Raw genomic sequence first — 23,964 nt, 5'->3', positions numbered from 1 at the left:
TGTTTTGTATATTTAGTAGAGACATGGTTTCACCATGTTAGCCAGGATAATCTGAATCTCCTGACCTCATGATCTGCCCGCCTCAGCCTCCCAAAGTGCTGGGATTACAGGCGTGAGCCACCGCGCCCAGCCAACTTGCAGAATTTAATGATAAATTCTGGATATCAGTCTCCTTTGTCAAATATTGGTATTGCAAATATCCTCTTCTAGCCTGTGGTTTGCCTACTGACTTATTAGTAATGTCTTTTTGATGAGAAGACATTAATTTTGCCAAAGTCCCATCTATCATATAATAACTTCTTTTCTGGTTAATGCCTTTTGGGACCTCTTTAAGAAATCTTTACCTACCCAAGGTCATGAAGACATTGATCTATCTTTTCTTCTGCAATGTTTATTGTCTTAACATTTACATTTAGACTATAATCCATCTTAATAGAACATTTCTAAGTGGTATTAGGTAGGGGTCAAGGTTCAATTTTTTTTATTGGAATATCAAACTGCCCCAGCATCATCTGTTCAAAAGACTATTCTTTCTACTACTGAGTTGCTATATTCTGTGGGTTAATTTCTGGACTCTATTCTGTTCCACTAGTGTACTTGTCTAGTCACTGTACCAATATCACACTAAATAAATTATTTGAGCTTTATAGTAAGCTTTGAAATCTGGTAGTGTAAGCCTTCCAACTTTTTTTTTTCTCTTCAAAAGTATCTTAGCTATTCTAGGTCACTTGCATTTCTGCACAAATTTTACAATCAGTTTATCAGTTTCCATTTAAAAAAAAAAAAAAAAAAAAAAAAACCTTGGCTGGGCCCAGTGGCTCACGCCTTTAATCCCAGCACTTGGGGAGGCCAACGCAGGCAGATCACGAGGTCAGGAGATCAAGATCATCCTGGCTAATACCATGAAACCCCGTCTCTACTAAAATTACAAAAAATTAGCCGGGTGAGGTGGCTGGCGCCTGTAGTCCCAGCTACTCGAGAAGCTGAGGCAGGAGAATGGTGTAAACCCGGGAGGCAGAGCTTGCAGTGAGCCGCGATGGTGCCACTGCACTCCAGCCTGGGCGACAAAGCAAGACTCCATCTCAAAAAACAAAACAAACCCCTTGACACTATAGATCAGTTTGGGAACAACTGACATCTAAATGATACTGAGTCTTCCAATCCACAAACGTGGAATGTTCTTCCATTTATTTAGGTCTTCTTAAACTCTTCTCTGAAATATTTATAGTCTTCAGTATAGAGATTTTGCGCATTTTTATTAGCTTTTTTATTGCATTTGACATTTTTGATGTTATTTGAAGTCCATTTGTAAAATTTGACTTTTAATTTAATTTCCTAGCAATTGCTAGTATACAGAAATATCATCTATACTTGTATATTGACCTTACATGTATCAATTTTAGTAAATTCATTTAATTATTATTATTATTTTTAGACAAGGTCTCACTCTGTCAACCAGGCTGGAGTGTAGTGGCATGATCACCACTCACTGCAGCCTCAATCTCCTAGGCTCAAGTGATCTTCCCACCTCAGCCTCCTGAGTAGCTGGGACTACAGGCATGTGCCACCACCAGGCCCAGCTAATTTTTTTATTTTTTATTTTTGTAGAGACAGGGTTTTGGTTATGTTGCCCAGGCTGGTCTCAAACTCCTGGGCTCAAGCAATACACCTGCCTCGGTCTCCTCAAGTCCGAGGATTACAGGTGTAAACCACCGAGCCTGGCCCACTTATTTCTAATAGCTTATTTATAGATTCTTTTTTATTTTCTATATACAATCATGTTATCTGCAAATAGACAGTTTTACATCTTGTTTTAGATCTTTAAACTTTATTTATCTAGGTGTATTGTGCTAGCCGGGATTTCTAATACAGACTTGAAAACTAGTGATTCCTGTATTGTTCCTAATCTCAGAGAGAAAGCTATCAGTATTTCACCTTTCACCATTGAATATGATTGCCTTTGGCTTTTCTAGATAATCTTTATGTCTGAAGAAATTATTTTCTATTCCTGCTTGCTGTAAGTATTATGATGTATGAGTGTTAAATTTTGTAAAGTGCTTTTTCTGCACCCATTGAGATAAGTTAAATCTCACCTTCATGACAGTAAATCTCCAAACTCTTATTTCCACTTCAAACTTCTCTCCCAAGCTCCAAGCCTATATATTCCCTTCCCCCTCTTTTGAAACTGCATTTGGATGTCCCACACTAGATAATGCATTTTGAGGGGGCCCAACACAGTCCTATCATATATGATGTTGGCTGAGTGGATGTGGTATCAATTTTAACTTGGCTAAATTTTTAACTGCTTTCAATGCAGGTTTTTGGCTGGAAAGTTCACTTCAATACCAACTTTTTGCCAGGAGAACATTTTGACTTGGCCTAAAATAAATTAATAAACTTTCAGCTTTTTATTGGCAGTATAAAAACAATCATTTACTGATTATTTACTTTATCCCAGGCACTTTATAGACATTATCTCATTTAATCCTAACAACCTTAAGAATTTTATTTTAAAGCTGGATTTTATCATCCAGATTTTAAAGATGAGAACATTGAGACATAGAGAAACTAAGCGACTTGCACAGACAGTTTGTGACAGAGCTGTAATTCAAACTCAGTTGACAGACTCTACAGCAAACATAACTGTACAGTGGTGTATCTTAAGAATTGCCATTACAAAAATAAAATCTATAAAATATTCATTTCCATCACATTCCTAAAGCTCACTGCATCACTGGCCTCCTAATCTTAGAATGGGAATTGGGGTAAGAACAACATTTGGGATGTCTATGCCAATTCCTTGGAGTTAAAAGCAAAAACAATATAATTTTACTTTTTGACAGCTAGAAATCTCATTGCATCACTCTTTTGTTTAAATATATCCCATTAAATAAAATCCAAATTCCCTAACATGGCCTACACAATTTCAATCATCTAGTAATGCTAAATGTGCCAGCCCTATATTTTACCACTAACCCTTTCAAACTCTATGCCTCAGCCACAGTGAACTAATTTTGGCCATGCTTTTCTTTGTCTTTAGGTCTTGGTACATCTTACTACTAATGCCATGGATGTTCTACATCCCTTTCTTCCCCTTGTTTCCCTTAGCTACCATCTCTCTCCCCACGACTCAGGTGACTTCCTCTGTCTTAAATTAAAGGTTCGTGGAACGTACATCACCCAGAGATTCTGGACTCTGAAGTTGATATGGGGTTGTCTCCCTTGGGAGAAGGGTTTGGAAGGAAAGGCACAGACGGCTCTCTCTTTCTCACGTGAAAGAACATATAGCTGAACACATGGCTGCCCAATAACAACTATATTTCTCAGCCTTCCCAGCAAGTAGCTTCCCAGCATTTGACTTAGGCTGTCGCCATGCGACCAGTCACTGCACCTCTCAAGTCTGGATTAAATATCTGTGTTTCCATAGCCTATTTTTTTTCCCACATCACAACTTCTACAGCAGCTATCATCCATATTTTAACTGTTTATATACTTACACTTTTCATAAGATTGTAGGCAAGTATCACATATCTGCCTTGTGCATAAACAGATCTCCAACATCCAGCACAATATCTAGCAGAAAGCAGACCTTTGATATTTGTTAAATGTATGACATTTTGTTTCCATAGATTACCTTTATCAACTCTAATGCAGCATCTTTTTTTCTGAGATTATTTTACAATATTAACATAAACCAATATATGTTTAGAGTGCTCAAAAAACCTGAAAATAGGCCAGGCGCGGTGGCTCACACCTATAATACCAGCACTTTGGGAGGCCAAGGCGGGTGGATCACAAGGTCAGGAGATCGAAACCATCCTAGCTTAAACACGGTGAAATCCTATCTCTACTAAAAATACAAAAAATTAGCTGGGCGTGTTGGTGGGTGCCTGTAGTCCCAGCTACTCGGGAGGCTGAGGCAGGAAAATGAGGTGAACTCAGGAGGCGGAGCTTGCAGTGAGCCGAGATCGCGCCACTGCACTCCAGCCTGGCAATAGAGTGAGACTCTGTCTCAAAAAAATAAAAAATACAAAATTTTAAAAACCTGAAAATATACTTACTTTACACTAACCTAATTCATAACTCACTTCTTCAAAAGAAAATACTTACATACCTCAAATTAATTAGCATTACGTATCTAGCTATAAAAGGTTCTCAGCAGTTTTTGCTTGCAGACATCCCAAGAAAGAGGGCTTTAATCTCCAAGAGATAGATTTAGATAGTCATCCATCCCAAAGAATAACCGTACATAAATCACAATCTCTTTTCCAATATTTAAATATTTAATTTTAAATATTAAATTAACTATTTAAAATTAATTAAATATTTAATTTTAAAATTTAATTAAATATTTATTAATTAAATTTTAATTGTATTTAATTAATAAATATTTAATTAAATATTAATATTTAATATTTTCATTCAAGTATCACCTGGATATAATAATGTATTAGTTATCTATTACTGTGCAACAAATGACCCCAAATTAAGTTGCTTCAAACAATACCTATTATTCTCTCAAAGTTCTGTAGATCATAAGTCCAGGCAGGCCCCATTGGGTTTTCGGTTTAGGGTTTCCCAGGGCCAAATCAAGGTGTCAGGCAAGCTAGGCTCTTATCTGGAAGCCTTAAGGAAGAATCCATTTCCACTCACTGAGGTAGTTAGCAGAATTTAGTTCTTTGTGGTGGTAGGACTGAACTAACTTTCTTGCTGGCTGTCAGCTGAAGACCCTCTCAGCTCCTAGAAACTGCTTTAACATCCTTGCCCATGCCCACTCCATCTTCAGACCCAGCAACAAACAGCTCAGCTACCCTACATACCACCACAGACTGAGTGGCTTAAACAACAGAAATTTATTTCCTCACATTTCTGGAAGCCAGAAGTCCAAGTCAAGGTTCCAGCTGATTCAATTTCTGGCTGGCTTGCAGGCAGCCACATTCTCACTATGTCCTCACATGGCCTTTCCTTGGTGTATGAGTGCAGAGACCAAGTTCTCTGGTGTCTCTTCTTATAAGGACACTAATCCTATCAGATCAGGAACCCACCCTTATGACTTCATTTCATTTTAATTACTTCCTTAGTGGCCCCATCTCCAAATACTGTAACACTGGGGGTTAGGGCTTCAACATATCAATTTGGAGAGAGACACAAACATTCAGTCTAAAATAGGCATCTTCATGAAACCGCTGATTCTATGGCTGGAGCACAGAAACTACAAAATAAGATGCAATGTCCTGTTGTGTCGAAAACAAAGGACATACTCAGTGAATGCTGGGGACACGTCAAAAGGACATAGGACCCTTCCCTTAAGTGTATGCTGGAATTAATGTCTTATTTCCAAAGAACAGTGAACAGGAAAAATAGTATCTTTACAGAGGAGTGACTTAGCAGACATCCCCTTAAGCAAATGATCAAGGTTAACATCACCAGCGGTAAGTCATGTGAATGTCATGTACCCCCTGATATGATGTCATCGGAAGCTACTTCACCTCTGTGGTATTCTTCCCCAAAACCTATAACCCCAATCTTATCTTGAGAAAAACCTCCTACAAACCCAAATTAAGGGTCATTCTAAAAGATACCCAAACAAAACCATCAGGGTCATAGGAGATAAGAAAAGACTGAGAAAGTGTCACAGAATGGGGACCAAGGAAATACGATAACTAAGTGCAATGATGCGTCTCAGACTGAATCATGGAACATAGTGAAAAACTAATGAAATCTAAAATAGAGTCTGTAATTTAGTTAAAATAACATACCAGTGTTGATTTCTAAGTTTTGACTGATGTACATTGGTTATATAAGATGTAACATCAGGGGAAACTGGGTAAGGGATACATGGGAACTCTATGTGCTATCTTTGCAACTCTTTCTGCAAATCTAAAATCACTCCAAAATAAAAAGCTTATTCAATAAGAAGACACAGGGGCCAACTTGAAGCTTCCACTGTCCAAATCTAAAACAAAACATCAAAATAAGTAATGGTAATAAGAATGGAGCATAACTATATAGGAAACCATGAGCCTATATTGTTATAAATAAATGAATAAACTGAATGCTTGAAGGGGGATAGGACACTTAAACAGTCTCAAAGCATTTCCCATCAAAATCCTTATTGATTACAAGTGGAAAACTTTACATGGAGATGCCTGGCAGACACCACTTTAATCAAAGGGAATCAAAGTGATCAAAGTGAACTTTATCAGACAAATGTAAAACATGTACCACCTTGTGATGTTCCTGCTAAAGACATACAACTTGACTCTAATCATGAAGAAACATCATACAGACCAAAATGGAAAGACATTCTATAAAAACTAAGTGCAATATGTGATCTGAACTGAATCCTTTCGCTGTAAAGGACATTGATGGGACAACTGCCAAAACTTAAATGCATCTGAGGATTGGGAGGCAGTAGGGTGACTCTGAGGGTAGCACTGTAGTTATGTTGGAAGTTGTCCTAGTTTGTAGGAAATACACAATAAAGTATTCAGGGTGGTTGGGCATTGGGTCAGCACTCTCAAATAGTTCTGGGGGAAAACGTTCTTTACGCTATACTTAAAACATTTCTGGAAGTCTGAGATTATTTCAAAATGTAAAACTTTCCAGATTCACATGTTCTTGTTTATTGCTATCACTTTCTAGTCTAGTTCTGGCTGCAAAAAACAAAACAAAATAAAAACTACGAAGCATAAAGTCAGAGAAATGGAGACTACTTGGAATCGAAAGCAAGTAGTTAAACTGGTAGGGTAATAGAACATCCAAAGTCCAGGAAATAAAGGCAAGCCAGGAACTAAGAGCAGATAATCACGGCAGTGGGTTGAGGAAAGATAAAAACCAATTGTCCAAGGGTAGAGCAGATAGGGTGGGGTACGGTAGAGGCATGAGAGAGTAGCAGGAAGAAAGACAATGAAAGCATGTACAAATACAGATTCAAACAAATTTCAATGAATCTAATGCTATTTTTGGCATTCACATGGAAATAAAAATGTGACAGTAAGCCTCAAACACACAAAGAAAATGCCTTAACATAGGGAAGTATGAAATAAGTTTACAAACCTAAAGATAACAGTAGCAAATAAACAAAAAATTAAGCACCAAATACCTAGAAGACAAGTTTAGGGGCTCACAATGAGTTGCATCCCTAAAATCTAACAAAAGAGAAACTTATATTCTTGCTAAGAAATAAAGAAATACTTATTGTGAAAACATTAAACAGAATGGACAATATTCTTGATTTGTTTTAAAGAGAAACATTCTTTGCATCAATGTTTGACTCTTAATAAATGTTAAGGAGGAAATATTACATTGTAACTTCTTGAAAATCTCTTTAAAAATTTACTTTGTTGAGCATCCACCCTGGGCAAGGCACAGAACCTAAAACGTCAGTTGTGGGCTGCTGAGTGACCAGAGAGAAATAAGCTTTTGCATCAAATATGAAGTAGCATGGCTGATTTGTTTAAAAAGAAAATTATTGAGCCTGATTTATATTCTTGCCCAGAGAGAGGATCACTACTCAAACCCCCATGCATAAATGTGGCCTACAGAAGTTTCTGATGAAAACTCTCCTGAAGCAACAGCTTCGGATCTGCCCAAAAGGTCCCTACTCAGGTAAAGTCCCAAAGACATGACTAAAATTTTGTTGGCCTGCAACAGCACTTTTCAACCTAGGGTCTACAATTCCCTAATGAGATCAGGGATAAGTTAGAAGAGATCCATACCCCCTTGAAATAATATGCAAATTTTGCGTGCTTATGAATATTAGCACTTTCTTGGAGAGAGGGTTTATAGCTTTCAACAGACTCTTAAGCTATAAACAGTTGACTGATTGAATAATTATAAGTGAATGGAGAGAGTTCCCTGCCAAAAAAGCTAACAGTGTTACACTGCAAAATTTATTTAACAAATCAATCCTGAGAGTGTGCTGTGGGTCACAAGTATCAATGGAAGTAGAGCATTTTAGAACAAGGTGGGGAGTAGTCTGCTTCTTTTACATTTCTCTTGAAACAGTATGTCAGTTTCTAAGTGACACATTGAGGATACAAAGGTAAACACTACCCGATCCTTGCCCTTTGAAACACTAACAATATAGCTGCATACAGAGGAATTATAATACAATGGGAGATAAGGATATGAGCTTTGGAATCAAACAGAATCAGTTCTCCACTCTACCACCAATTAGTTGAATGATCTTGGGCAAATTGTTTGACATCAACTTTGCATCTTTGTTTCTCTATCAATAAAATTGGAATAAGAAATTCCAATCTTACAGTCTTAAAATGAGGATTAAATATAATATTAAAACAATTCTAAGTATGGTGCCTGGCCATGGTAGGCACCCGAAAAAACAAAGGTTATTGTTATTATAGACATCCAGAGGAAAGAGAAATTTGTTCTGGCTGGGGATTATAGGGAGATCTCAACTAGACTACCATACTCAATTTTGGGTACCATATTTTAAAAGACACAAAGACAAAGTGGTAATGATGTGTATTCAGAGAAAAATAAACAAAATGGTGAGGAAACTTGGAATCATGTCCTAAAAACTACTCATTTGAAGGAATTTAAGTTATCAGTTAAAAGGGAGAATACTGTAAATTCTCTATGTTGCCAGAGGGTAGACATTGGATCAAGACTTCAAGTGAATAAATTTTATATATTAAATATAAATAAGACCTTTATAACAAAGAAAGTTGTCTGAAGATGGGGTAGGATAACTTATTTGTGGGGATTTGTTTGAAACAAAAAATATTTTTTTAAAAAAAGCCAAACACGGTGGCTTACACCTATAATCCCAACAGTTTGGGAGGCCAAGCAGGGCAGATTGGTTGAGCCTAGGAGTTTGAGACCAGCCTGAGCAACATGGCAAAATCCCCTCTGTAGAAAAAAATACAAAATACTAGCCAGCATGGTAACACGCATCTGCAGTCCCAGACACTCAGGAGACTGAGGTGGAAGGATTGCTTAAGGGAGGAAGGTTGATGCTGCAGTGAGGCATGATTCTGCCACAGCACTCCAGCCTGTTAATTTGGGATACTATTGGTTGGTAGTAACAAAAGATCCAACTTGAAATAAGTGAAACAATAAAAGGGATTTAGTGGCTTGCATATATATGAAGTCCAGAGGTAGGTTAAGTTTCAGATATAGTTCGATCAGGGCTCCAGCTCAGCTTCTCTACATTTTCCCCACCAGGTCAGTCCTCCTTTGTGTGTCTGCTCCCTTAATGTCTGTCAGCTGCAGCCAGAGTCATATGTCTCTGCATTCATATTCAGTGGAGAGAAAGAGATTCACTTACTTTAACAACCAAACACAAGTCCTAAGTTTCTCTGCTAAGCCAGGCTGAAATAATCACCATGACCAAGGGACTATCATGGACTGATGGGCTTCGGTCCGGGTTATTGCCCATCTTTTAACCAATCCCTCTAGGGAAAGGGAAAACTGTGTTCTTTCGTTTATGTCACCCCTACAGATGGGGATAGAGATTAAATCCACCCAAATCAGACAGTTGCTAAAAAAGAGGTAGGTCTTCAAGGGGAAATCTGGGTGCGACTAGGATAGGCAAGAGGAAGAAAAGCGACCGAGTAGGCAACAGAATCAGGGCCCCAGCAAGTAACAGAAGACATGCTCGGAAACTAATTGGGGAGAACTTTTAAAAGAGACTATCTACAAAGATTTGAAGAAATCTTAGGCTAGCAACATTCTTGTACTCCTCCTGGGCCCAAGGAGACAAGAAGAATGGTTATGATAACCAGGAGAGCTGGGCTGTATGGAGAGAGCCACTGGATAGAAACCCACCTTTAAAGAGGAGGCAGCCAACCCACAGTCACCTCTGAATAAATGCTGGGTCAATAAATGCTCCACTCTTGCTCTCCTCAATCCTCTGATCCCCTACTAGTGGCTCTGGCCAAGTGCAACCACAAAACAGAGGATAAGAGAGCCTTGTTGGTGCAATCTACAGTACAGGTTAGCCTCCCTGGATAAGGAGGGGGTGAGAAGGGTGGAGAATAGATCTGGAATAGCAAATGGAAGCTATTCAGCACAACAACCAAGGGCTATCCTGCACATAATCATCAGCCAAAATATACAGTACTGCATAGGCAAATGTTCTAGTGATCTGATCTTCCGACTTCTCACTTATTACCCCTCTCAGTTCATACTATCCTCTTAGAGTGAGGCAATTATGTAATTAGGCAAACAAAATACAAACAGCCGAGATACACGATAAGCAATTTTAGGATTTAAAAATTTATGAATAATTTTATTTACATTTTAATATTCCTTGGTTTGCCTGTTTTAGCTGAGCAAGGAAAGCTAAGCATAAAGCTTTTTAAAAAACTAAATTAAATTCAAAATAAAAAATAAATTAGAAAATAAAGTAAACATTTTTAAAAAATCAAGGCTGCGCTTGGTAGCACAGGATCTGAGGCCAGGAGCTTGAGGCCACAGTGCAGTGCGCTATGATTGTGCCTATGAATATGTGAATAGCCACTGCACTCCAGCCTGGGCAACATAGCAACACCCCGTATCTAAAAACAAAAAACAAAACCTTTTTGTCCACAAGGAAAGAAGAATAAGTGCAAAGAGAAGAATCAAGAGACAAAACTCAGGTAGTCAGTAATAGGAAGCCGTTTTGCAGTAACAGCCTTTGATCAGAGTTGACTTCATTTAAAGCTGGAGCTTTGTTAGATGTTGTCGTACTACTTAGTGTAATCTTACAATCATAACTTAAATAAACAATCATAACTTAAATAGAGGCTAACATGCTAACCTGAAAACTAAATACTATCTACCATATTCTATGTGAAAATATGTCACAAGTTCAAAAAAGAATTTCTAAGCATAACCCAGTCATTAACTGGGAAATGACCTATAGATGACATGAGATTTCTTTGGAATGGCTGTTAACACAGCATTTTGATGCTAACCACAAAGTATTCCTCCTCTTCTTGAATGTGTTTTCATAGCAGAGAACAGCATTTCTGAAACACTTTTCAAGAATTTCTTCCAAAACTAGAAACTCAAGGAGGCAGTGGTGTCCCAGAAATCTAGAAGTACATTTCCCTAACAGCTTTCAGTGTTCTTGTTACATTGAGAATAGGATAACAAAACACATGAAAAAGAAGTAGAACCCATAATTCAATTATGTTTAATTACATTAGAAAAGAAAATATAATAGATAATTTTTGCATAGTATACACTAAGAAAAGTAACTTTTGGAGGTAAGCAATGGCATTTTTATTTTAAAGAAAGAATAATTTCAAAACGAAAACACCCCAATATTGTCAGGAAAAAAGTAGAGAATAATAGCCCTATTTTTAAAAGAGGTAATAATTACCGAATATATTGTTAGAGAAAACAAATTTTTAAATCCCACAGTTAAAGGACATAAAATATGTAATTCTATTGTTCCTATACTGATATAAAAAACAAACAGGAATACTTAGTTTTTAAAAATAAGATTATGACCAGCCTGCGCAACATAGAGAGACTGTGTCTCTACAAAAAATTAAAAAACATTAGCTGGATACAGTGGTGCATGCCTATGGTCCCAACATCTCAGATGGCTGAGATGGGAGGATCACTTGAGCCCAGGAGTTAAGGCAGCAGTGAGCTAGGATCGCACCACTGCACTCCATCCTCGGAGACAGAGCGATCTTGCTCTGTCTCGTTAAAAAAAAAAAAAAAAAAGAAAAGAAAAGAAAAAGAAAGAGCAGAAAAAAAATTAATTACGAAAAAAGATTAACTAGAGTTTCTTACATTTGGTGGTTTGTGATTCTAAAAAGTGCTTATTTGGTAATATTATGATTTCAAATGGATCTCTGTGAATTCACCATCAAGCTTCTCAAATTAACTATCATATTAGAGTACTTTGAAATGTAAGTTTATAATATCCAAAGTGAGACAATAGAATGTTTTGCTTCCTCTATTACTGATCCTGAATGTTGGCCCTAAGCACTTCACATCGTCTTCTAATTACACAACAGAATCTCTTCCAGATTTTAGGGTAAACAATATGACAAAAACAAAACACATGCACACACATAAGACCTGTAAGAAAAAAAACCTAAGGGAACACAAACAGTCTAAGAAGCAAATGCCCCTGTTTTCTCCATTTTGAAATCCCAATGACAACGATATTGAAACAGAACCAGGTTAACTATAATACAATTTACAGAAATACAATAACACATATACTAGAAAAAATATTAAAACATTACCTTAACTAATCAAAATTCTAAATTCAGTTGCAAAAGACCAGACACACACATATACAATGGCTATGAATAGGAACCAGTGTTTGCAACATCACTATTGACTATAAATGATTCATTAAAAATAATTATATTATTCAGTATAAATTACTCACTATAAATACATTCCAAAACACTAACAAAGACATAAGTATAAATATTCAAATCACAGTGGCATGAGGTACTTGGGGATCTAGGTAGTTTGATAAAGGTGGAATAGAATCCAATGCAGGAGTGGCTGGGCGTGGTGGCTCACGCCTGTAATCCCAGCACTTTGGGAGGCCGAGGCAGGCGGATCACCTGAGATCAGGCATTCGAGATCAGCCTGGCCAACATGGTGAAACCCCATCTCTACTAAAAGTACAAAAATTAGCCACACGTGGTGCACACACCTGTAATCCCAGCTACTTTGGAGGCTAAGGCAGAAGAATTGCTTGAATACAGGAGGCGGAGGTTGCAGTGAGCCGAGATCACACCACTGCACTGCAGCCTGGGTGACAGAGCGAGAATCTATCTCAAAAAACAAACAAACAAACAAACAAACAAAAAATGCAATGCAAGACTAATCAGAAACGAACAGAATCCAATGCGGGACTAATCAGAAATGAGACTGATAGCTGGGTGCAGTGGCTCACACCTGTGGTCCCAGCACTTTGGGAGGCAAACACAGGAAGATCACTTGAGTCCAAGAGGTCAAGACCAGCCTAGGCAACATAGAGAGACCATGTCTCCACAAAAAATTTTTAAAAAATTAGCCAGGCATGGTGGCATATGCCTGTAGTCCAGCTACTTTAGAGGCTGAGGTGGGAGAATCACTTCAGCCTGGAAGGTCAAGGCTGCAGTGAGCAGTGATCATTCCACTGCACTCCAGTCCAGGTGGCAGAGCAAGTCTCTGTCTCAAAAAAAATAAATAAAAACTAAAAAGGAATGAGACTGGAAATGTAGGCAGGGGCCAAGTCACAAAAAGCCTAAAAATCTTAAACTGCTGTCCTATCATTTCATGCTTTTCAAACTGAGATCTGAGTACTCCACAGTAATACAGAAATATGGAAAAACAAAAGTCAAATATAGTACATTTTCCATGTCAAGTTTATGAAAAAAATTTGGGAGTTAAATGCTGTTTTTATGTTAAATTCAATGTTACTAATAGAACATAAAATTAATATAAAATTTTCAGACAGAATACAAAACTTCAAAGCAATTTCAGTCTTGCAACAGTCTAATTCAGATTCACTGTTCTTTACTGTTAAGGACAATTTGAGGAGAAGTTTTTTTTATGAGCAGGAGAGTGACATGATCAGATTTGTGCTTCGGGAGTATCCCTCAAGGGAAGCAGCATGCAGAAGGAGCTAAAATGTAAGAAACAGGACAGTAATGAAGGTAGGTGACAAACTGAAAAGTTGTAACAGTGAACAAGAGATGAAAAGGACTTGAACCAGAGCTGAGGCTGTGAAAACAAAGAGGGCCAAGAAGATTCCAGAAAGCTTAGGCAGACCAGACAGGGCTTGACTGAATGCACAGTAATTATTCAGTGAGAAAGCTTTTGAGAACTTAATATAAAGGTGTTCAGTTTTTTTTAGAGCCAGTACTTCTATAAGGTATTTGATAAACATACCTCTAAAAGCTTCCAGTTAAAAATAATACTTTCAGTGTGCCTTTTAATTATAGGAACTATAAAGTTGTGGGATGCTATTATAAATCTGCTATACAAAAAATAAAACAAAATTTGAGATTTATGAAAACTACATTTAATAAAGAAAACACCCATATATTTCAAAGGTTAAGAAGAAATTATTGGGTTTCTACTAGTAAGTTATTAATCAGTATTTTCTAGAAACATAAATACAGTTTGAGAACTAGAGTTATGAATGTCTTTGATCCTTAAAGTGATATTCTAAAATAAAGAAATGAGGCCAGGCGCAGTGGCTCACACCTGTAATCTCAGAACTTTGGGAGGCCGAGGCGGGCGGATCACCTGAGGTCAGGAGTTCAAGACCAGCCTGGCCAACATGGCGAAACCACATCTCTACTAAAAAATATAAAAATTAGCCAGGCATGGTGGCAGGCTTACGTAATCCCAGCTACTTGGGAGGCTGAGGCAGGGAGAATCACTTGAACCTGGGAGGCAGAGGTTGCAGTGAGCTGAGGTCGCACCACTGCACTCCAGCCTGGGTGACAGAGTGAGACTACGTCTCAGAAAAAAGAAAGAAAGAAAGAAATGAATGAATAAACACAGACTCTTCTGGAAAAGAACAAGAACTTAGTATTTCAAAAATATCTGATTACTTAATGATTGAACAAAAACCCTATTAACGATTTCATAAGGGTAAATACGTAGTTTTAGCACAGGTGATTTTATGTAGGCCTTACTGGCAAAAAGACACAAAATAAAATAAAGTTAAACTTTCATTAGTAAGTTGACAGTAAAACACAGTCATAAGAAAAAGCAGACATTATAATTAAGGGAAATTGTTAAAACACAAAATACCAAAAAAAATCATGCAGAACATATTCATGAAAATATTAGTTTAAGAAAAAGTAGATGAAATCTGAAAAATACAAATCCCAGCGTAATTATCAGAAAGCCTCTGTCACTAATTAAAACTGTTCCTTTTATTAGACCCTTTGGTATATTTTTCATGTCTATTGCGAAGGGAAATGAGAAAGATACCAACAGCAAAGCAAGAATAGACAGAACGTCTTGAATTTGGGGTCTAAATATTTTTAGAATTAATGCAAGGAATTGTGATAACCAAAACAGCTGACATTCTACAAAGACATTGAGATACTTCTCTATTTCTCTTCTCCTAGACTGTCTATACAAAGAGCTGCTATTTTTTAAATTTGTTTTTTAAAAAATGCCATCTGCTTCTTCCAAGCCTCCTCCTTCCTGAGCTCCCTTGCAGTCCTCTATTTGTATAGGCAGGGGAGGCTGCTTCCAAGAAATCAGTCCACTGCAGGTGTCCTTAACAGGTAGTATCACAAAACATTACCTGACAGATGGGAAGTGGACCATGGCGGAATGGAAAGAGTTGAAAGACAGATGAGATAAACAATATTGACAGACATTGCATTTTGAAACAAAATACCCCCTCATGCCTACGGGTTATAAGGTTATATGTTCATATTTATTGTGAAGGGCTAAGTAAGGTCTCATTACATAGTAATGGGGCATTGGTCTCATTATTTTATAAGTCACATGGAAGAACTGCCACGCAATTGTCAATAGCCAGCCCTCTTGCAATTTCATGCATCCGGTTACAGGAGGAACTACACAAGTTAGCCCAAATCCGCAACTACCAGGATAGCCCACCACACACAGTGCAATATATAAATTCAGGTTATATGTGAAACATGTGTGAACATCCAGACAGCAAAGAAATCCTGAAGAATCAAAGAAATGATTTCATGTTTTTGGTAAAATAAAAATATATATGCATAGGAAAAGAGAAAAGGACAACATCCCAGGATAACAATGGTTATCTTTAGGTATCAGAAATATGGGTAATTTCTGTGTTTCCCCTTTGTGCTTCTCTGTCTTTCCTAGCTTTCCTATAATGCGCATGCAGCTTTTGAAATCAGGAAAGAAAAAAAAAGTTAAATAGATGCAGAGTTTCTAATCTTAAAAGCAACAGTTAATCTGGATTAAAGACACAGAGTCGCTATCTTTAAATCTCATCCAAGTTACTGAGGAACAAATCCTCCAGTACTGTACTTGGCATAGCAGGAGGCGGCTTCAAGGCTCCAAGGAGCGCAGCAATAACTCTATTCTGGGGCCTTAGCAAACTGAGGAGACTGAGTTGTTTCATAGAAACTTGGTCAAGTGCTGCTGCAACAGCAGCGAAACTCACTCCCAGCTCTCTCGTGCCCCTGCCCCCCTATGGCACTTCCGAGCCCCGGGGACTCTACGCGGGAGCCCCCGCTCCTGTCAAAGTGGTCCCGAAGCTTCCGCCCCCACTACCCACCCCCAGTAAAATGTGTGCTCCACAACTCACCTCCACTCTCCTTCTCCTCCTACTCCTCTACGGGCCGTAGGAGAAGGAAAGAGCGGGCCGAACTTGGAGGCAGCAGCCCCTGATTACCGTGACCTTGGAGAAGCCGCTTCGCCTCTCAGAGCCTCAGTTTCCCAATCTGCCCCACTCCCTGGCAGGGCGTCTGCAGGCTAGAAACCCCAAGAGTTCCGTCAAACCGAGGGAGCCGACCACTCCCCAGGACCGCTCTGAGGCGCCCCTTATCCCAGCCTGGACACGGAGCGCCGCCCCGCCGCCCCCGGGACGCGTCGCCCCCAGCACCGTCCCCGTACCTGGCAGTTACTGTCCTGGGGCAGGTTTTTCACCAGGATTTTCCTGCGGTTGCTCAGCTCCCGCCGCATCCGCTGCAGCCGTGCGGCGACCTCCTCAGGGGGGAGCGCGGCGGGCGCCGGGTCCGGGGCGCCCTCGTGCGCTTCGGCTGAGGGGCCCTGCCCGCGCAGTCCCAGTCCCGGCCCCGGCCCCGGCCCCGGCCCCGCCGCGCTGCCCAGGCCCGCGCCCCCCTCGCCGCCGCCGCCGTCTCCCGCCGCCGCCGCCATCTTCCCGGGCGCCCCGCGGCTTTGGACTCCTGGGAGGCTCCAGGGGAAGCGGAGAGAGAAAGCGGGAGGAGGCCCGGGGGAGGGCGAGGCGGGCAGAGGCCGCAGAGTGGGCCCAACCGCGGGGAAGAGGGGCGGCGGGAGGAGGGAGGAGGGAGTAGAGAGAGGCGGCGCCGCAGCCAGCAGCCGGCTGGCGGAGAGAGGAAACCTGAGGCGCCGAGGAGGAGCCCGAGAACCACCTCGCGGGAACCTCCCCCGCCGGCCCCCGGCCCCGGCGTACAGGCGCGCCCCCGCCCGCCTCTCGCGGGTCCGCGGGCGGGGCCGGGCGCCGCAACCCGAACACCTGTGCGGGCGCGGACGGGCGGGCGGGCTCCCCCTCTCCGTGAGGCCTTCGTGAACGCCTAGGGTCGAGCTCTGGGGGTTGCGGCCCCTTTGCGGTGGCTTCGCCGGGCGACTCAGCCCCAGGCGTCTGTCCCCGGGTGGCCCCCCACGTGACGCCGCAGCTCTCCCCCGGCTCCCCTCGAAACTCCCGCGCTGGGGCGGCCCAGGGATTGCGGGGACTGCGGGCGCGAACTTGGGCTTCCCACACCAGGGGTGGGGCTGGAGGGGTGGCAGGAGGGCGCCTCCCGCAGCCCGGCTGGCTCCCGACGGAAAACCCTTCTGCTGAGTTCAAGATGAGCATATTTGGCAAAGTTTGAGTTTACAATGAGATTTTCTGGGGAGTAAAAAGAGGGACATTGTGGGAGAAATTTTATGTGTTTGGTTAAACCTGATCGTAATGTATTTTGCTAGCAGTGTATGAGAGAGCCTGTGCCCTTCACCTGTCCCTCTGTCCCTGTCATGCGGTTCCTAAAATGTAAAACCTGGGTAGTTGGCGTCTGCAACATAGAAAGTGATGCTGAAACAAAAACTAGAATGGAAAAGGAGCTGTGGCAGAGGGGCTGGAGAATACGCTGCTTGGAACATTATTTTAATTGAAACTTGGAGGGAGAGTTACAGTGTAGAACTATACTTAGTCAAACGGATGTCATCAGATCAAACAATCCAGCAACTTTTGGCACTAGCCCAAATGACCATCAGCGAAGGCAACCATGCATCTTAATTGTGTAGCATACAAGTACATTAGCAAAAATAAAATAAAATAAAATAAAATAAAAGACTTTAACGCTAATTTTAAAAAAAAAAGATGTTTTAAAGTTTTTTTTTTTAATACTACACATTCAGTCCTTACCATGTGCTCCCCCCAACCACGCATTTCTAAATGCTTTACATATACGTATTTGTTTACTCTTCATGATCATTCAGTTACGTAGGTTTTGTTTTCCTCACTTTACACGTGAGGAAATGGAATCTGTTCTGATTAATTCCAAAGCCCAATGTTCTAAATAGCATAAAATAATTCACCTGTAATCCGTCCACGCAAAAATAATGGCTGCTAATACTTGTATCATTAAAATGATATTCTGCAGTACACCCTTTTATACCACTACTATTCCTGATAACCAAAGGGTAGAAACAACCCAAATGTCCATTTATTGATGAACAGAGAAGCAAAATGTGGGATATATATATGCAATGAAATATTTTTAGCCATGAAAAGGAATTAAGGACCCCTTCAAGGTGGACGAAACTCCAAAGCATTAAATGAAAGAAGCCAGAGACAAAAGGTCATATATTGTATGATACCATGCATATAAAATATCAGAATGGGTAGATTCATAGAGTGGAACACAGATTGGTGTTTACCAAGGGCTGGAAGAGAAGATAATGGGCGCAAACATCCTTATGGAATGATGAAAATCTAGTTTTGGAACTAGACAGAGGTGGCAGTAGCCCAATAATGTGAACGTACTAAATAGTCACTGAACTATTCACTTTTAAAATGTTAATTTCATTATGTGACTATTACTACATAAAAATGTTTTTGAAAGATATTCTGTAGTTTACAGCTCTGTTTTCTGGTTTTTACAGTATGTCTCCTAAATCCCTTTATATGCCAATATAGTTGAATACCATGGTTTTTATGACTGCATATTATTCTATTGAATTAAATAATTCACTTATTTCCTAGTATTAGACATGTTTATCTATAGTAAACAGCACTCAGTTTAACCCTCTATGCATAATTGAAGATCATTACTTTTCCATAGAATGAAGAACTAGAAGCAAAATTTCTGCATCAAAGAGTAAACATATTTAAAGATTTTTAGTATGTATTTCCAAACTACCTCAGTTTTACCTATCACAAGCATTGTATGATAGCACTTATTTCTCTGCTTGCATCCATGATATTCTAATATCAAAGGAATGTATCATTTTGCTTTTAAATTGTATTCCTTTGATTTTAAAAGGTATACATTTTAAACTCCAATAAAGCCCTACCTTGTAGAGCTGACAGACTTTGAAAAGTACATTCTTTAAAGAAGCGTGAATAGCCTTAGCATAGGCTGTAACCTTGTGTCATTCATTATGTTTCACAACGTATATATTCCAAATGAATACCACCTCCTTGACATTTATTAAATGTCCCTTGTGTGCTAGATAATACATATATAAAGGCACTAAGAAGACAGAAATAGTAAAATAATGCTCTTGTACAATAGGGGCTAAGTCTCACTGAGAAAAAATTATGCAATGATTATAATTAAATATAATAAACATGCAAACGGATAGTGGTCTGAATCTAACTTTAGTGATTGTTTTTGCTCCAAATGTTTTCCAAAGTGCTTTTCTTTTTTCCCTCAGACGGAGTCTTGCTCTGTCGCCCAGGCTGGAGTGCAGTGGCGTGGTCTTGACTCACTGCAACCTCCGCCTCCTGGGTTCAAGCAATTCTCCTGCCTTAGGCTCCCGAGTAGCTGGAACTACAGGCATGTGCCACCATGCCCAGCTAATTTTTTGTATTTTTTGTAAAGTCGAGGTTTCACCGTGTTAGCCAGGATGGTCTCGATCTCCTGACCTCATGATCTGGCTGCCTCAGCCTCCTCAAGTGCTGGGATTACAGGCGTGAGCCACCGCGTTCAGCCCCAAAGTACTTTTTTTGGAATTGACTTTATAATCTATGGCAAATTATTCTGCATAGTTTCTGTGGTAGCAAATAGTCACCTCTTAGAGATGGGTTTAATTTTTGGAAATAATTAAATGTTATTTGAGGTTAAGTCTGGTGAATGAATCAGGTGTTGATTATGTTTTGGGGGTTATGGTAATATAATTACAGCTTTGGCCCCAATGGGGACATGATTACAATGTTATCAAGTTATTAAACCAATTTTATTAAGTGACTACTTGGAATTGATCCCACTCCTTGTGCAATATTGCTATATTGTATAGGGTAGTGGCTTTCAAACTTTTTTGACCCAATCTAGTGGGAAATATATGCCACAGTGGGAAATATATTTTATGTCACAATTCAGTAAACACACACACAATCGAAATGAAGATTTCACAAAACATCACACCCCTACATCATGTAGCACATTCTAGTATTTCCTATTCTTTTCTATTCTATTCCGTTTTTAAATTGCTTGAATTACACAGTTGATTTTGCATATCACTAATGAGTCCTTACTCACATTTTGATAAACACTGCCCTGGATTTCAAATCAAGTATGTTTTACATTTGCTCAACTGTTTTCAAGGAATTAGGGGAAATGGCAGAATCTACTGGTTAAAAATAATTTAAAACTGAATTAATTGTTATTGCCACAGAAAAGAAATGGATGGAAACTGCAAAGACTTTGGAATGCCACTGTAATTCCAAAGAGTTCCTCGCATTCCAGGCTTAGCCTGACTCTTTAAATAGCTGCTTCCATGGCATACTAAAGGAACACTCTAATCTGAATTTGAAGTGGAGTACAATTATCAAGCGGCAATATATTTACCGATACCCGCAGGTAATTATCATGATCTATATAATGACCGTGTTCTTAAAATATGAGCCCTATGCTAGCTTTAGCCTTTATTTTTTAAAATATTGGTGGTAATTTTTGTGTATTTTTAAAGTTCTGCAATTGGGGAAAACACTAGAAATGTTTACTAAGTCTCAGTTTAATAATAACAGTAATAACAACAGCTTCTTGTATCCAAACTCTTATGCTTATATGTTATGATAATATGATGAAAATAAGTTAAGTATGTGAAAAGACCTTGTAAACTATAAACAGTACACATTATTCATTTAGCAGTATTTGTTGAATGTCTATAATGTACCAGACACTGTACAACAACACACCGGATTTGATTGATTTTTATTCGGGAATGGACTTTTCCCTGAGGAAAGTAATTGCAATTCTGTAATTGTAAATTCCGTGTCATAAACGCTGTGAATAAAGTACTCTTTGCAGCACAGAGAGGCGTTCAATTTTGACTTAGAGGAAGCCATTATGAGGAGCTAGGTCTTAAGGACAAGTAGGAGTTTTCTAGATGAAATGGGGCAAGTACTGAAACAGGAAACAGAAAGAGGCCCAAAGGCCTCAAAGGGACTGGTAGGTCTGTGGAAGAATAAGTTTGGCGTTTATGAAGACTATAGTTCTTTTGGGAGAGCAGCAGGAAATAAACGAGAAAGGTAGAAGATGTCATTCCAGTTTAAAGAAGTTGATTCCATTTTAAGTCAATACTTCAGTATGGCATAAAAGGCGGTCAAACAGAGAATTAGAACATTAGAGGCTTTGTGGCAGGGAAGTGACATGATCAGATTTGGCATTTTAAAATGTAATTCTGACAATCAAGACAATGAATTTATTGGTTCTTATGTTAGGGAGACCAGTTAGAAATCTTTTGAAACACAGTAGAAACATTTAAGGGCTTATACTGGCATAGAGTAATAATAATAAATATAGAGCTTTACGTAGGTTAGCTAAGCTTTTATTCATTCCCTTTTTCTTTGTATTATTTCATTTAAAACCTGTGATGTAATTTCACAACCAACCTGTGATGTTGCTAGTATGTACTTATTTACCAATGAGGAATCAAAGGCAGAGAAGGTCAGGAAGGTCAGGAGCCTTGTTCGAAGTCACACAGCAGGCAGGGGCCCCAGGGTTCCAATGCAAATCCATCTGCTTTTGGAGCCCAGGTGTGTAACCTTGTGTAACTGTAGCCAGAGAAGGAGCTGGATCTGTGAGACTTTTCTGAGAAAAACACATAGAGCAAAGAAGCATCAGAATATAGTGACGAGAGAGCAGGATCTAGAGTCAAACTACCTGAATTCAATTTTGTGTAACTGGAACAACAATTAGGTTGGTGCACAGGTAATTGTGGTTTTTGCTTTAAAGTAATGGCAAAAACCACAATTACCTGTGCACCAACCTAATATTTAAAGCATGAAAGACTGTTTTAAATGTGCTGAGCCTTAGACTCTTTCTCTCTAAAACAGAGATGATAACAAAACCTATAAGGCTATCATTAAAGGGTGTTATGAAGATTAGATGAGATTCTATCTATCTATCTATCTATCTATCTATCTATCTATCTATCTATCTATTTTTGAGACGACTTTGACACCCAGGCTGGAGTGCAGTAGCACTATCACAGCTCACTGCATCCTTGACCTCTTGGGCTCAAGCTATCCTCCTGCTTCAGCTCCCTAAGTAGCTGGGATTACAGGCATGTACTGATTTTTTTTAGAGTTAGGGTTTCACCATGTTACCCAGGCTGGCCTCAAACTCCTGAGCTCAAGCCATCTGCCTGCCTCAGTCTCCCAAAGTGCTAGGATTACAGGTGTGAGCCACTGCTCCCAGCCGAGATGAGGTACTATCTATAAAGGGATAGCAGAGTGCTTAGCAAAAGGGCTAGACAAAAGTCGGTCATGTTGAAATATTAATAATTATAATAAATAAGTATTTTTAAAAATCTTAGGCCAGGCCCAGTGGCTCATGCCTGTTAATCCCAGCACTTTGGAATGCCGAGGTGGGAGGATCGTTTGAGGCCAGGTGTTTGAGACCAGCCTAGGCAACAAAGGGAGACTCTATCTGTACAAAAATAAAAAAAAAAATAAAACTCTTGGTGAGCTATCGGATGTCAGCAAATAAAATGCTATATTATGCTTTCTCATATAAGAGATTGCATGGGTGTGGATGCTGCAACTGAAAGAGGTAGCAATTTAGGAAGTCATGTTACTAAACTTGATTTAGACATCTGAGCTTCAAATATTGCAGGACATATAGATTAAAAAGACCCAAAAGATTAGCATGGTGACCCATACGTATAGTCCCAGCTACTCAGGCGGCTGAGGCAGGAGGATTGCTTGAACCTGGGAGGTTGAGGCTGCAGTGAGCCATGACCACACCACTGTGCTCCAGCCTAGGTGATAGAGTGAGACCCTGTCTCAAAAAAAAAAAAAAAAAAATAGGCCAGACCCAGAAGACAGTTTAGAAACTGTAGGAGAACATGGTAGTTAAAAAAAATGAGGCTGGATGAGATCATCCAAGCTAAGTCTGTAGATTGATAGAGAAGTCCAAGAAATAGGACTATAGGGACCAACTTAAGAAAGGAAAGGAAGTAGAAAGTATTTGGCACTTTTGTTAAGATTCTGCTTGTACTGTTTATGTGCCCAGCCCACAAAATGAGAGCCAGGTAAAAATGAAAAAGATGTCAGGCAAAACTAGTTGGATTACATTAGGTATTATTCTCTGTATTCCTGTCGCCTCGTACCTTATTGGTGTTCAGCTCCTAATCCTTGGCCCCAGCTTCCCATGATAGCTTCTGGCACGTCACCTCCTTGGTTTCTGTGTCTTCACAGTATTGACCTTGAATGTCTTTGACTTCCTTCTTGGATCAGAAGCAGAACCAACTTACCATTCACTGCTTTCTGCTACTTACCTTGCAATCCGTGTCATACCCACTATTTAAAAAACCCCAAATTAAGGGGAAAAAAGGAAATGAACAAAGAAAGAGTGACTTCAGAGAAGCCAAGGAAGCAAAAGGTTTCAAGGAGAGTGTTAATACATTCATGCAGCAGAGAGGACAAATAGAATGAGGACTATAAAGGAGATACAATCGTGCATCTCTTCACAAGGGAGATATGGTCTGAGAAATGCATCATCAGGCAATTTCACTGCTGTGCAAACATCACAGAATGTACATACACAAACCTAGATGGTGTAGCCTACTCCACACCTAGGATATATGGCGTAGCTTATTGCTCCTAGGCTACAA

The 23,964-nt window shown here is 39.6% G+C and overlaps 1 protein-coding gene across 3 annotated transcripts in view; it reads right to left on the bottom strand.

Annotated features, from left to right (window-relative positions):
- Positions 1 to 17,146, bottom strand: part of RAVER2 (ribonucleoprotein, PTB binding 2) — an 83,475-nt gene extending 66,329 nt beyond the window's left edge. For 2 of the 3 annotated variants that reach the window (XR_649051.3, XM_009209933.3), the window contains exon 1: positions 16,555 to 17,146. Coding sequence is in view for 2 of the 3 variants with exons in the window: in XM_009209933.3 (XP_009208197.1) it covers positions 16,555 to 16,818 (264 nt within the window). In the remaining variant the exon portion in view is untranslated. The remainder of the gene's footprint in view (positions 1 to 16,554) is intronic. The other variant, XM_003892002.5, reaches the window with a different exon arrangement.
- Between the last annotated feature and the right edge of the window lie 6,818 nt (positions 17,147 to 23,964).

The sequence above is a fragment of the Papio anubis genome, chromosome 1 (genome assembly GCF_008728515.1).
Source record: "Papio anubis isolate 15944 chromosome 1, Panubis1.0, whole genome shotgun sequence".
NCBI classification, from domain to species: Eukaryota; Metazoa; Chordata; class Mammalia; order Primates; family Cercopithecidae; genus Papio; species Papio anubis.
This window is presented reverse-complemented; position numbering and strand designations above follow the sequence as displayed.